This window comes from Bombina bombina, chromosome 3 (genome assembly GCF_027579735.1).
Source record: "Bombina bombina isolate aBomBom1 chromosome 3, aBomBom1.pri, whole genome shotgun sequence".
NCBI classification, from domain to species: Eukaryota; Metazoa; Chordata; class Amphibia; order Anura; family Bombinatoridae; genus Bombina; species Bombina bombina.
In genome coordinates this window covers 629,176,273-629,190,617 of record NC_069501.1, presented here as the reverse complement: position 1 = coordinate 629,190,617, position 14,345 = coordinate 629,176,273, and the positions used below count along the sequence as shown (strand labels likewise).

Sequence of the window (14,345 nt, the reverse complement as noted above, 5' to 3'; positions counted from 1 at the left end):
TAAAACAGAGCAGTCACGCTTTCGCTGATAAGTGGGCATTTTGGCTAAAATGTTTTTGATAGAATTATCCATTACAGCCGTTAATTGTTGCATAGTAAGGAGTATTGGCGCACTAGATGTACTAGGGGCCTCCTGTGTGGGCAAGACTGGTGTAGACGAAGGAGGGGATGATGCAGTACCATGCTTACTCCCCTCACTTGAGGAATCATCTTGGGCATCATTTTCTCTAAATTTTGTGTCACATAAATCACATCTATTTAAATGAGAAGGAACCTTGGCTTCCCCACATACAGAACACAGTCTATCTGGTAGTTCAGACATGTTAAACAGGCATAAACTTGATAACAAAGTACAAAAAACGTTTTAAAATAAAACCGTTACTGTCACTTTAAATTTTAAACTGAACACACTTTATTACTGCATATGTGAAAAAGTATGAAGGAATTGTTCAAAATTCACCAAAATTTCACCACAGTGTCTTAAAGCCTTAAAAGTATTGCACCCCAAATTTGGAAGCTTTAACCCTTAAAATAACGGAACCGGAGCCGTTTTTATATTTAACCCCTTTACAGTCCCTGGTATCTGCTTTGCTGAGACCCAACCAAGCCCAAAGGGGAATACGATACCAAATGACGCCTTCAGAAAGTCTTTTCTATGTATCAGAGCTCCTCACACATGCATCTGCATGTCATGCTTCCCAAAATCAAGTGCGCAATAGAGGCGCGAAAATGAGACTCTGCCTATGATTAGGGAAAGCCCCTAGAGAATAAGGTATCCAATACAGTGCCTGCCGGTTATTTTACATAGTTTCCAAGATTAAAATAATTCCTCAAGGCTATGGAGTATAAAATATGCTTATATATAAATCGTTTTAGCCCAGAAAATGTCTACAGTCTTAAAAGCCCTTGTGAAGCCCTTTTTTTCTTTATGTAATAAAAATGGCTTACCGGATCCCATAGGGAAAATGACAGCTTCCAGCATTACATCGTCTTGTTAGAAATGTGTCATACCTCAAGCAGCAAAAGTCTGCTCACTGTTTCCCCCAACTGAAGTTAATTCCTCTCAACAGTCCTGTGTGGAAACAGCCATCGATTTTAGTAACGGTTGCTAAAATCATTTTCCTCTTACAAACAGAAATCTTCATCTCTTTTCTGTTTCAGAGTAAATAGTACATACCAGCACTATTTTAAAATAAACTCTTGATTGAATAATAAAAACTACAGTTAAACACCAAAAAACTCTAAGCCATCTCCGTGGAGATGTTGCCTGTACAACGGCAAAGAGAATGACTGGGGAAGGCGGAGCCTAGGAGGGATCATGTGACCAGCTTTGCTGGGCTCTTTGCCATTTCCTGTTGGGGAAGAGAATATCCCACAAGTAAGGATGACGCCGTGGACCGGACACACCTATGTTGGAGAAATAGTACAACTCCGGTACCATTTGAAAATAACAAACTTTTGATTGAAGATAAACTAAATAAAAACACCACATCTCTCTAGCTACTTCCTTTCTTGTCGAGAGCTGCAAGAGAATGACTGGTAGTGGCAGTTAGAGGAGCTATATAGACAGCTCTGCTGTGGGTGATCCTCTTGCAGCTTCCTGTTGGGAAGGAGAATATCCCACAAGTAATGGATGATCCGTGGACTGGATACACCTTACAAGAGAAAAGTGGAGCGTAACAACAACTGCCTCCTCAGTTAACTCCGCCCATCGTGGGCGTCAAAAAAAAATAATAAAAAAAATCTCCCGGTCGGCATATTTTAAGTCAAGGCGCCAGGAGAAGTGAAACCACATTAAACTGAGCCTTATTTATCCTCAGCCCCAGTGCCTGCTATAATACACTGCCTACATAAGTCCCCTCAATATATAAAGGAAAATTCATGTGTCCCTTAATGAACAAAGTGCTTTTTCTGAGTCCTTTTTTACTTGTCCTAGAAAAAATAAAGTCAGCACTTACCTAATAATTCTGCCCGGCAGCAAGGCAGCTCACTAGGTTTGAGAGGCCTTCTCCCTCACATGGACCTGTGGAAAAAGTGATAAAGACTGAGTAATCTTACTAAGGCTCTCAGAATTAGGGCAGCATAAATTACAAGGGAGGCGCAGTGAGAATTGTGTCCCACAAGTTGCTATTGCTCTAAAGCCACCACTGCCCTACTGAAGAGAGACTGATGTGGACTACGGCTAGACCTTAGAACAAAGTAGCACAATCTTGCACTACTTAGTAAAAGATTCTTCAAGCAAGATTTTATTATTTTTTTAGCACCTAACTTTACCACTTCCTTGCTCTAACATAGGCAAAGAGAATGACTGGGGTTAGAGGGAAGGGAGGTGATATTTAACAGCTTTGCTGTGGTGCCATTTGCCACCTCCTGCAGGGCAGGAGTGATGTTCCCAATAGTAATTAGATGATCCATGGACTCATCGTCTCATTAGAAAGAAATTACATTTCAAATTTTTAGAGCTTAAACTGCACTCTGCTGACTTATCAAGGCTAACCTTGCTACATACATGTCCCTAATTGGCTTTATCAGATAAAAACTGCAAAACAATGCACTCTATACTTAAATTATTTCCGGGGCTAGCCTTGTTGTCTGTGGACTAAATGGTGGGTGGAGTTTGAGCATTGATAGATAATTGCAGTAAAAAGGATGTTAATTTGTTTTAAAAACATTGAGACTAATTTTATTTTATAACAACACAACAGAAATATCTTGTAAATGCAAGGTGTTTACTGTCCCGTTATTCCACAAAAGTGCAAGGGAAATGGATGTTAAGAACACTTTATTTGCATTTGTCTGTACATCTGTCTGTTTAGGATTCGTTGGATGGCATCATTTGACTAACCTCTAAGAAGCTGTTTAAAATCTGTAATGCTGGAAAAAGGACACAATTATCCCAGGCAGAGATATCGGTCACATTCAGACCATAGACAGGGGGCACATTAGTTCCAGGGCCTAAAAAGATAAAAAGTAATTTTATCATGACAAATATTCAAAAGTAGAGAATTTACTACAAAAAAACAGTGTAATTAAAAGGAACAAGAAACTCAAACTTTTTATTTCATGAATCAGACAGAACATACAATTTTAAATAACTTTCCACTTTACTTATGTTATCAATTTTGCTTCATTGTCTTGGTATCCTTTGTTGAAGGACATTTTTGCACTACTGGGGGCTAGCTAAACACAACGAGAGAGCCAATAACAAGAGGCGTTTTAGTGCAGCCACCAACTGGAAAACATAAATGCCATGTTCTTACAAACTAGAACATTTTACTTTAAAAACAGAATTTATGCTTACCTGATAAATTACTTTCTCTTGCGGTGTATCCAGTCCACGGATTCATCCTTACTTGTGGGATATTCTCATTCCCTACAGGAAGTGGCAAAGAGAGCACACAGCAGAGCTGTCCATATAGCTCCCCCTCTAGCTCCACCCCCCAGTCATTCGACCGACGGTTAGGAGAAAAAGGAGAAACCATAGGGTGCAGTGGTGACTGTAGTTTAAACAAGAAATTTTAACCTGACTTAATTGCCAGGGCGGGCCGTGGACTGGATACACTGCAAGAGAAAGTAATTTATCAGGTAAGCATAAATTCTGTTTTCTCTTGCAAGGTGTATCCAGTCCACGGATTCATCCTTACTTGTGGGATACCAATACCAAAGCTTTAGGACACGGATGAAGGGAGGGAACAAGACAGGTAACCTAAACGGAAGGCACCACTGCTTGCAAAACCTTTCTCCCAAAAATAGCCTCCGAAGAAGCAAAAGTATCGAATTTGTAAAATTTGGCAAAAGTATGCAGTGAAGACCAAGTCGCTGCCTTACAAATCTGTTCAACAGAAGCCTCATTCTTGAAAGCCCAAGTGGAAGTCACAGCTCTGATGGAATGAGCTGTAATACGTTCAGGAGGCTGCTGCCCAGCAGTCTCATAAGCCAATCGGATGATGCTTTTCAACCAGAAGGAAAGAGAAGTAGCAGTTGCTTTCTGACTTCTCCTCTTCCCGGAATAGACAACAAACAAAGATGATGTTTGTCTGAAATCCTTAATTGCTTGTAAATAGAATTTCAAAGCACGAACCACATCAAGATTGTGTAAAAGCCGTTCCTTCTTAGAAGCTGGATTAGGACACAGGGAAGGAACAACGATTTCCTGGTTAATGTTCTTATTAGAAACAACTTTAGGAAGAAAACCAGGTTTGGTACGCAAAACTACCTTATCTGCATGGAACACCAGATAGGGTGAATTACACTGCAAAGCAGACAATTCTGAAACTCTTCGAGCAGAAGATATAGCTAACAAAAACAAAACTTTCCAAGATAATAACTTAATATCTATGGAATGTAAAGGTTCAAACGGAACCCCTTGAAGAACTGAAAGAACTAAATTTAGACTCCATGGAGGAGCCACAGGTTTATAGACAGGCTTGATTCTGACTAAAGCCTGTGCAAACGCTTGAACATCTGGTACTTCTGCCAGACGCTTGTGTAAAAGGATAGACAGAGTGGATATCTATCCCTTTAAGGAACTAGCTGACAAAACTTTCTCCAATCCTTCTTGGTGAAAAGACAATATCCTTGGAATCATAATCTTACTCCACGAGTAACCCTTGGATTCACACCAACAAAGATATTTCCGCCATATCTTATGGTAAATTTTCCTGGTGACAGGCTTTCTAGCTTGGATCAGAGTATCTATGACTGATTCAGAGAACCCACGCTTGGATAGAATTAAGCGTTCAATCTCCAAGCAGTCAGCTGCAGAGAAACTAGAATGGACCCTGTATTAGAAGATCCTGCCTCATTGGCAGTGTCCATGGTGGAACAGATGACATGTCCACTAGGTCTGCATACCAAGTCCTGCATGGCCACGCAGGTGCTATCAGAATTACTGAGGCCTTCTCCTGTTTGATTCTGGCTACCAGCCGACGGAGAAGGGGAAGGGGAAACGGTGGAAAGACATAAGCCAGATTGAAGGACCAAGGCGCTACTAGAGCATCTATCAATGCCACCTTGGGGTCCCTGGACCCGTAAAGAGGAAGTTTGGTGTTCTGACGGGACGCCATCAGATCCAACTCTGGAATGCCCCATAGCTGGGTCAGCTGAGCAAAAAGCTCCGGGTGGAGTTCCCACTCCCCCGGGTAAAAAGTCTGACGACTTAGGAAATCCGCTTCTCAGTTCTCTACTCCTGGGATGTGAATTGCAGATAGATGGCAAGAGTGATCCTCCGCCCACCTGATTATCTTGGTTACTTCCTTCATCGCTAAGGAACTCTTTGTTCCTCCCTGATGATTGATGTATGCTACAGTCGTGATGTTGTCTGACTGAAATCTGATGAATTTGTCCGCCGCTAGCTGAGGCCATGCCTGGAGCGTGTTGAACGTCGATCTCAGTTCCAAAATGTTTATCGGGAGAAGAGACTCTTCCCGAGACCATAGGCCCTGAGCTTTCAGGGAGCCCCAGACCGCGCCCCAGCCTAACGTCGGTCGTTACAATGATCCACTCCGGTCTGCGGAAGCACATTCTTTGAGACAGGTGATCCTGAGACAACCACCAGAGAAGAGAATCTCTGGTTTAGTGGTCCAGTTGGATTTGAGGAGACTAATCTGCATAATCCCCATTCCACTGTTTGAGCATGCACAATTGCAGTGGCCTGAGATGAATTCGAGCAAAAGGGACTATGTCCATTGCTGCTACCATTAATCCGATTACCTCCATGCACTGAGCTACAGATGGCCGAGGAATGGAATGAAGAGCTCGGCAAGTACTTAAAAGCTTTAACCTTCTGACCTCCGTCAGAAATATTTTCATTTCTACCGAGTCTATTAATGTTCCCAGGAAGGGAACCCTTGTGAGCGGGGACAGATAACTTTTTTCTGTGTTCACCTTCCACCCGTGAGACCTTAGAAAGGCCAGAACAATATCCGTATGAGCCTTGGCTCTGGGAAAAGACGACGCCTGTATTAAGATGTCGTCCAGATAAGGTGCTACTGCAATGCCCCGCAGTCTTAGTACCGCTAGAAGGGACCCTAAGCACTTTTGTGAAGATTCTGGGAGCGGTGGCCAACCCGAAGGGAAGGGCCACGAACTGGTAATGCTTGTCCAGAAAAGCAAACCTTAGGAACTGATGGTGATCCTTGTGGATAGGAATATGAAGGTACGCATCCTTTAGATCCACGGTAGTCATATATTGACCTTCCTGGATCATCGGTAAGATTGTCCGAATGGTCTCCATTTTGAATGATGGAACTCTGAGGAATTTGTTTAGAATTTTTAGATCCAGGATTGGCCTGAAAGTTCCTTCCTTTTTGGGAACCACAAACAGTTTTGAGTAAAAACCCAGTCCTTGTTCTGTAATTGGAACTGGATATATCACTCCCATCTGGAGTAGATCTTCTACACAGCGTAAGAACGCCTCTTTCTTTGTCTGGTCTGTAGACAAACGAGAAATGTGGAACCTTCCCCTTGGAGGAGAGTCCTTGAATTCTAGAACATATCCCTGAGTAACGATCTCTAACGCCCAGGGATCGGTAACATCTCTTGCCCAAGCCCGAGCAAAGAGAGAGAGTCTGCCCCCTACCAGATCCGGTCCCGGATCGGGGGCTACCCCTTCATGCTGTCTTAGTAGCAGCCGCAGGCTTTTTGGCCTGTTTACCCTTGTTCCAGCCCTGCAAAGGTTTCCAGGTTGCCTTGGGCTGTGAAGCGTTACCCTCTTGCTTTGCGGTTGCAGAGGTTGAAGCAGGACCGCTCCTGAAGTCCTACTTCAGAGTGTTGTGAGGGTACATCAGATAAACCTCCCAAAGCTTCCGACTGCTCCTCATCTGTTCTCAAAACAGAGCTATCGCGCTTTTTAGGGAAAACTGGCAGTTTGGATAGAAAGGCCGCAAGGGAATTATCCATGACTGCCGCCAGTTGTTGCAATGTAATAGGTGCCAATGCACTAGAGGTACTAGGTATCGCTTGAGTGTGCGTAACTGGTGATGACACATGGTGAGACGAAGGTGGACTTATCCTCATTACCTTCAGTCAAAGAATCATCTAGGGCTATATTTTTAAGTGACACAATATGATCTTTAAAGTGTATAGACACATTAGTGCACTTGGGACACATTTTGAGTGGGGGTTCCACCATGGCTTCTGAACACATAGAGCAAGGCTTTTCCTTAGTGTCAGACATGTTTAACAGATTAGTATTATACACAAGCAGGCTTGGAAAAACACTTTATCAAGTAAAAAATACAATTTGCAATAAATGGTACTGTGCCTTTAAGAAATAAAAGCGTACACAATTTTACAAAACGGTGAAAAATGAACCAAATCTCTTGAAATTTTTACAGCATGTGCCCAATGCTTCGATATGATTGCACAGCAAGTTTCAGCCTGATTAACCCTTTAATGCCCAAACCGGAGCCACCTAAAGCAAACAACCGGTTAATAAACTACAGCACCTTGCCACAGCAGCCTGCTGTGGCCCTACCTTCCCTTAAGGATTGGATTTGAGAAAATCAAGCCTCCTGAAGTCCTCAAGCAGTCTATGGACCCATGTGAAGCAGCATGCAAGGAAATCTGTCAGAATAAACTGCGGAACTGAGGCGCCAAATTAGGCCCCTCCCACTCCACAGCTGTGGGGCCTTCAGAACCCAATTTAGGTGACTAAAAATAGTGCCATGTGGAATAAAACCCCAAATAAACACACCAAAAGTGCTTAAAAAGTGTCAATAAAGAGTATTTTGCTAAATAAAATAATCGATTGCCCTGCAAAAGTGATAACCAGTCTATTGAGCCCTCTTAAATAAGCCTCTAGTTCTATACTAAGTCTTAGAACATGGCTTACCCTTCCCACATGGGTAATCTTGTCAGTCTTCTAGCATTATCTTGTCTTGACTAGAAAAAAAGATGACTGAAACATACCTCAAAGCAGTTAAGCCTGCAAACTGTTCCCCCCAACTGAAGTTTTCTGGTACTCCTCAGTCCTGTGTGGGAACAGCAATGGATTTTAGTTACAACATGCTAAAATCATTTTCCTCTCAGCAGAATTCTTCATCACATTTCTGCCAGAGAGTAAATAGCACAAACCGGTACTATTTAAAAATAACAAACTTTTGATTGAAGATATAAAACTACAAATCTAACACCACATTCACTTTACCCTCCCGTGGAGATGCTACTTGTTAAAGCGGCAAAGAGAATGACTGGGGGGCGGAGCCAGAGGGGGAGCTATATGGACAGCTCTGCTGTGTGCTCTCTTTGCCACTTCCTGTAGGGAATGAGAATATCCCACAAGTAAGGATGAATCCGTGGACTGGATACACCTTGCAAGGGAAATACCGTTTAAATTGGACCGTGTTGCAAACAAACTATCTTCTCTTTTTTAAGGAAGCTCCAATCTGGACATAATTCTCACTGAACAGATCCAGATTCCAAATACGGAAAAATGGGATAGTCAACTTCTTATATAAGATTTTGACGACACAAAATATTTAAAAGTCCTGAAATAACTATATATATTTATATTAATATAGCACACGGAAAAAGTCCAGCACTCACTCACAAGCTCTCAACTAAGATAAAAAGCAGCAATTGAAGAGTTAGTTACCGCATCTGGCCAAATGGGAAAAGCCCACGTCAAGGTCTCTTCCAAAAACATGGGTCCCTAAACAGCCACACAATGCAGGCTCACAATCAAACAACTGTGAAAAAATGGAGGGTGCACTCTCAAGAAGCTGCACTGTTGAGAGTGCCGTTTTGCACCCAGGGCTGTGCATGTTACAGGGTCATAGGATGTGTACCCGGTCCGGCCTGAGAGTGCTGACCCCACCCATGTTTTGTATATGTTTGGGGAGATTACATAAGCCTGTGCACCCTCACCCGGTCCGGCCTGAGAGTGCTGACCCCACCCGTGTATGTGTGTATATATATATATATATATATATATATATATATATATATATATATATATATATATATATATATATATATATATATATATATATATATATATATATATATATATATATATATATATATATATATACATATACATACATACATATATACACACACACAGTTTATAAACTGTGTTTAGACATCAGACACCAACTACAATACGTGCCTCTTCTTGATATGGGGACCTAGACAGAGGATGCAGGAAGAAGCTGCACCTGCCTTACACCTGCTGCTGCTTAAATGTGAGACAGTTCATGCAGGCTAAACACCTGTCTGGTGACACTCACTGCAGCTCAAAACTCGCGTTCCAGCTGCTGAATCTGGATGCAGTCCAAAAGGGAAAAGGGGTGTGGAAAGGGAACAGAAAGCAGGAGGAGGAGGAGACAGGATTCCTCTGAAATAACAACAGATAGTGTTCAGAACACAAGCTGAAGCTCAGCAGACATGGAGATAATGAGTTTGTGTTGAGGGAGGACAGAGGATACTCTCTTCTCCCTGCTGCTCTATGCCAGGCACGGAAAAAAACAAGTGATTTGTTTAACTGCTCTTCTGATCACACAAAATAAACTAGTAGGTGTGGGACAGAATGCCAGGATGTATACAGTCAGTGCAACATACGTTTCAGGAATCGGTTTCGCACCCATTTGTTCTGTTTCCGTGCATATTTCTGTGTTCTTTGTTTCAGTGCCTCAATACCTATAGAAAAAATGCAGTTAGAAACACATGATACAGTCACCCATTGGTGTATATAGTCATCTTTTGAATGGCAGATAATCAATTTCTTAAACAGTTCTCTCTTAGCAAGGTAGCAATACTGAATGCAGCATAACGGGCATTGTGGGTTTCTTCCTCATTTGCTATAATTGTGTTACTCACTGGTTCATTTAATGACACTTTGCAAATATATTGTTTATCTGTACTCACCTTTTTTCAGCAAGTCCTCTCTTGTGTCCAGGGCACAGTTGTCCTCAAACACTAAATATTCATGAAACTCCTTAAAGCCAATTGACTGGAAGATGCCATGCTGGTAATCCTGCCTAGAAATAAGTGCAGACCTCCATAACTTAGCTACACCTTTACACCCTGGAGATTTTTAATTTTATTGGCCATCGTCCACACCGTTTCATTATCCAAACCCCCCAAACTACTTGCACACCCCTCCTCTACTGCTGTGCTAAGCTATGTAATTGTGGTACTCTTACAGACATCCTGGCCTTAGTTGTTGAATTCATCAGGCACCCCTAGGCTAGAGGCATTAAATGCATCACAAATGGCTAACCTTATTTACACAACTGATACATTTTATTATCCCACCCTTCATCTTATTCAATACACACTCATCTTCACAACCTAACTGGTGACATAAAGCCACCATCATCAGCTAACAGGTTCACATACACCAATTATTTACTTCTGAAAATACTCTATTTGCACAGTATTTTCTACCTTATCTCTTACCGTGAATGGGCAATCATTTTCTCATTATAGCGCTTGTGAAAATCTTGGAGTTCTTCAATCAGACCATGATCCAACATCTCATCTACTCTAGAGCTTAGACGAGTATTGAGAGCTTAAAAACAATAGAAGTTATAAGAACATGTTTTGTTTAAACACAAACACAACAGTAGAACTAACACACCCATGATGCTCAGTTCTCACACATAAAAGCAAAACTCCCCACAAATAACAGTGTTTTTACAAATGAAATAGCATTGATATGCTTACATGCACTTCTGTAACAGACAGACATATATAACAGGAGAAATAAAAAACAGAGGGGCGCCTCATGTGTGGTATAGTCTGATTGAAGACATAAGAAAAAGCAACAGAATAGCCAAATGAGTACTCACATACTCCACAAGCACACTCATGTGCTGGTAGGGGCAGGCTGTAGATTTAGATGGGTGTGACAGCTCACCCGTTCAAGGATACTTCCAATACTGTAGTTCTGCAACAGGTGTAAAACAAACAGAGAGCACTATATGTGCAGACCATTAAGGATGATACATAAAAATGTGCTTTATATTATAAAGTGTGTACTCACATACTCCCAAAGCACACCAATGTGCTGGTAGATACTGGCTGCAGATTCAGGCAGGTGTGGCAGCTCACCCAAACAAACTATCTTTTGGTATTGATGCAGTGAAAACAAAGGCAGGTTTAATGCTTCTTAGTAGCTGTGCACTTAGTAGTGATTGCAGGCAGATGGTAGGAAATGAGATCCACTCCAAAAGTAAAAATTTGCAAATATTTATTAAAAACAAAAATTTAAAAACAACACCAGGGTTGTTATACAAAGTGGATTACATGGTCACCCAGTTGGCCCCAATGATTGCAACGCGTTTCTCGGTTGGCAAACCGTTTCATCAGGCATATCATAATCATTCCTACCTCTGCCTTTTATACCCTACAAACAATTGTGTCCATTCTAAGGGGTGTGTTCCTAATTGATTCTCACCTGTGTGAGCTATCAGGTGTCTCTGAGGCTAATTGGTTGTTTACTAGAAAAAATATACTTTGCAACTAAAAAATTGACTTTGCAAAATAAAAAATTTAAATATTCACCCTTTTGTGTATACCAAGTTGTGCATTCATGTGTTACATGTAGAAGAAAAAAAGGAAAAAAAGAAAAAATGTGTAGTAAAATAATAAATATATTCCAGTTATGTTACCAATCAATAATATGGCAATCCCTTTTCTGCTAATGCACACAGAAAAATTGCAAAGGGCAGCTGCATAAAAGGCTGCTGTCTATATGTGTTTTTTTGGCATTTTTATTTCAATAACAAACTGAATATAAACTTCTTAGTATGTTATAATATTTTTAGTAGGTTGGACAGCAAATGTGCGATCTTGTCCTATCGTGGGATATAGAACGTGAGCAGTTTAGTCAGAAGTCTTTAAATAGTCACTTGTGCAGCAGTGTGAAAAAAAAACAAAAAAAAAAACAGTGGAAGTGGAACTGTGATAATACTGTAAGTAGTGTCTTCTGTAGAGTCAGTGCCCTAAAAAGGTTACATTAATATTAATATATGACCATTGATATGGGCCTAAAAGAAAAAAGATAAAAAGAAAAAAGAAATAAGAGCAAATCCTATGTGTGTGTGTCTATGTGCTTAACAAAGCCAATTTTGCTCAGAACTGCAAAAAACATAATTTATGTAAGAACTTACCTGATAAATTAATTTCTTTCATATTAGCAAGAGTCCATGAGCTAGTGATGTATGGGATATACATTCCTACCAGGAGGGGCAAAGTTTCCCAAACCTCAAAATGCCTATAAATACACCCCTCACCACACCCACAAATCAGTTTAACGAATAGCCAAGAAGTGGGGTGATAAGAAAAAAGTGCGAAAGCATAAAAAAATAAGGAATTGGAATAATTGTGCTTTATACAAAAAAATCATAACCACCACAAAAAAGGGTGGGCCTCATGGACTCTTGCTAATATGAAAGAAATGAATTTATCAGGTAAGTTCTTACATAAATTATGTTTTCTTTCATGTAATTAGCAAGAGTCCATGAGCTAGTGACGTATGGGATAATAAATACCCAAGATGTGGAGCTTCCACGCAAGAGTCACTAGAGAGGGAGGGAAAAATAAAGACAGCTAATTCCGCTGAAAAAATAATCCACACCCCAAAATAAAGTTTTAATCTTATAATGAAAAAAACTGAAATTATAAGCAGAAGAATCAAACTGAAACAGCTGCCTGAAGTACTTTTCTACCAAAAACTGCTTCAGAAGAAGAAAACACATCAAAATGGTAGAATTTAGTAAAAGTATGCAAAGAAGACCAAGTGGCTGCTTTGCAAATCTGATCAACCGAAGCTTCATTCCTAAACGCCCAGGAAGTAGAAACTGACCTAGTAGAATGAGCTGTAATCCTTTGAGGCGGAGTTTTACCCGACTCAACATAAGCATGATGAATCAAAGATTTTAACCAAGATGCCAAAGAAACGGCAGAAGCCTTCTGACCTTTCCTAGAACCGGAAAAGATAACAAATAGACTAGAAGTCTTTCAGAAATCCTTAGTAGCTTCAACATAATATTTCAAAGCTCTAACTACATCCAAAGAATGCAACAATCTTAACTTACTTCACCACCTTCAAGGGAGGCAAAGTTTGTAAAAACTGATTTGTGGGTGTGGTGAGGGGTGTATTTATAGGCATTTTGAGGTTTGGGAAACTTTGCCCCTCCTGGTAGGAATGTATATCCCATACGTCACTAGCTCATGGACTCTTGCTAATTATATGAAAGAAACACAGTTCTACACTACACTACATTATTTTGAAGATTATAGAATGTAGTGTAATGTAAGTTATGATTACAAAGGCCCTAATGGAGGGTCACTGATATATTAAGACTAATTGATGGATAGAGAATAGTGCTATTTGGATCTATGGGTGGATAATGTTAAGACCCATACTCTTAGGGATAAGATAAGGGGGGTGATATATGACCGGATAGCTGAATAATAGAAGATGGTGGTGCCTTCTAAAAGGCTGCCAAATCTAATACTTTGTTAAGGCCAGAGGGAAACAAAGACTGGAACTTGAAGATCCAGTATGTCTCCCTCTGGCGCAAACGAGTATATCTATTGGTTCCCATTTTGGAAGGGATGAATTCCAGTGGAGTGATGCAAAAAGTATGATGGTGTCCTTGATGCTGAACAGTGCTGTGGAGCGATATGCTATGTTTAAGTGATTGTTTTTTTTATGTTTCTTAAATGCTCACTCCATCTGGTACGTATCCTCCTGCAAGTGCGGCCCAAATATTGCAGGCCAAATCTGCAGGTGAGGACATAGATAACATACTCAGTACTACAATCAATCCTATTTTTAATGGGAAATATTTCTCCTGTTGTGTGACATTTGACAGAGGTGTGTCCATGAGTAATGAAGCTGCACATATGGCATCTTGACTTATTGCATCTATAAGCTCCTGGTTTTGCTTTCCTATCAATATATGATGTACCATTGTGTATATGGTTTCTTTTAGATATTACTATTTTACTTGGTGCCAGTTTTTGCTTGAGAGTTGGTGCTCTTCGAAACACTACTCGTGGGGTATTTTTGATATTATTCTTTAGAATGGGGTCTTTGAGAAGTATTGGCCAATGTTTATTTAAAGTTTTTTTAATAAGACTATGTTTGGAGTTAAATTGGGTAATAAAAAGAGGGTCTTTAAGGTGAGTATTATCTCGTTAAAGGGGTCTTCCAATTTTGCGGAGAGGATAGTGCTTCTGTCCTCATTTTTTGCTCTTAAGAAGCTATCTTCTATTAATGTAATAGGATAACCCTTTTCTTTAAACCTATTAAAAAGGACTTCTGATTGTTGTTCATAGAGGGTGAGCGTACTACAGTTTCTTCTTATACGTCTAAATTGACTATAGGGG

At 40.5% G+C, this 14,345-nt stretch overlaps 1 protein-coding gene across 3 annotated transcripts in view; it reads right to left on the bottom strand.

Moving 5' to 3' along the window:
• The window catches only part of TRIT1 (tRNA isopentenyltransferase 1), a 106,716-nt gene that overhangs the window by 21,772 nt on the left and 70,599 nt on the right, over positions 1-14,345 (bottom strand). For all 3 annotated transcript variants that reach the window (XM_053707305.1, XM_053707307.1, XM_053707308.1), the window contains 4 exons: positions 10,404-10,515; positions 9,870-9,982; positions 9,564-9,641; positions 2,845-2,954 (listed from right to left, as the gene is read on the bottom strand). In XM_053707305.1, the coding sequence (XP_053563280.1) occupies positions 2,845-2,954; positions 9,564-9,641; positions 9,870-9,982; positions 10,404-10,515 (413 nt within the window). The remainder of the gene's footprint in view (positions 1-2,844; positions 2,955-9,563; positions 9,642-9,869; positions 9,983-10,403; positions 10,516-14,345) is intronic.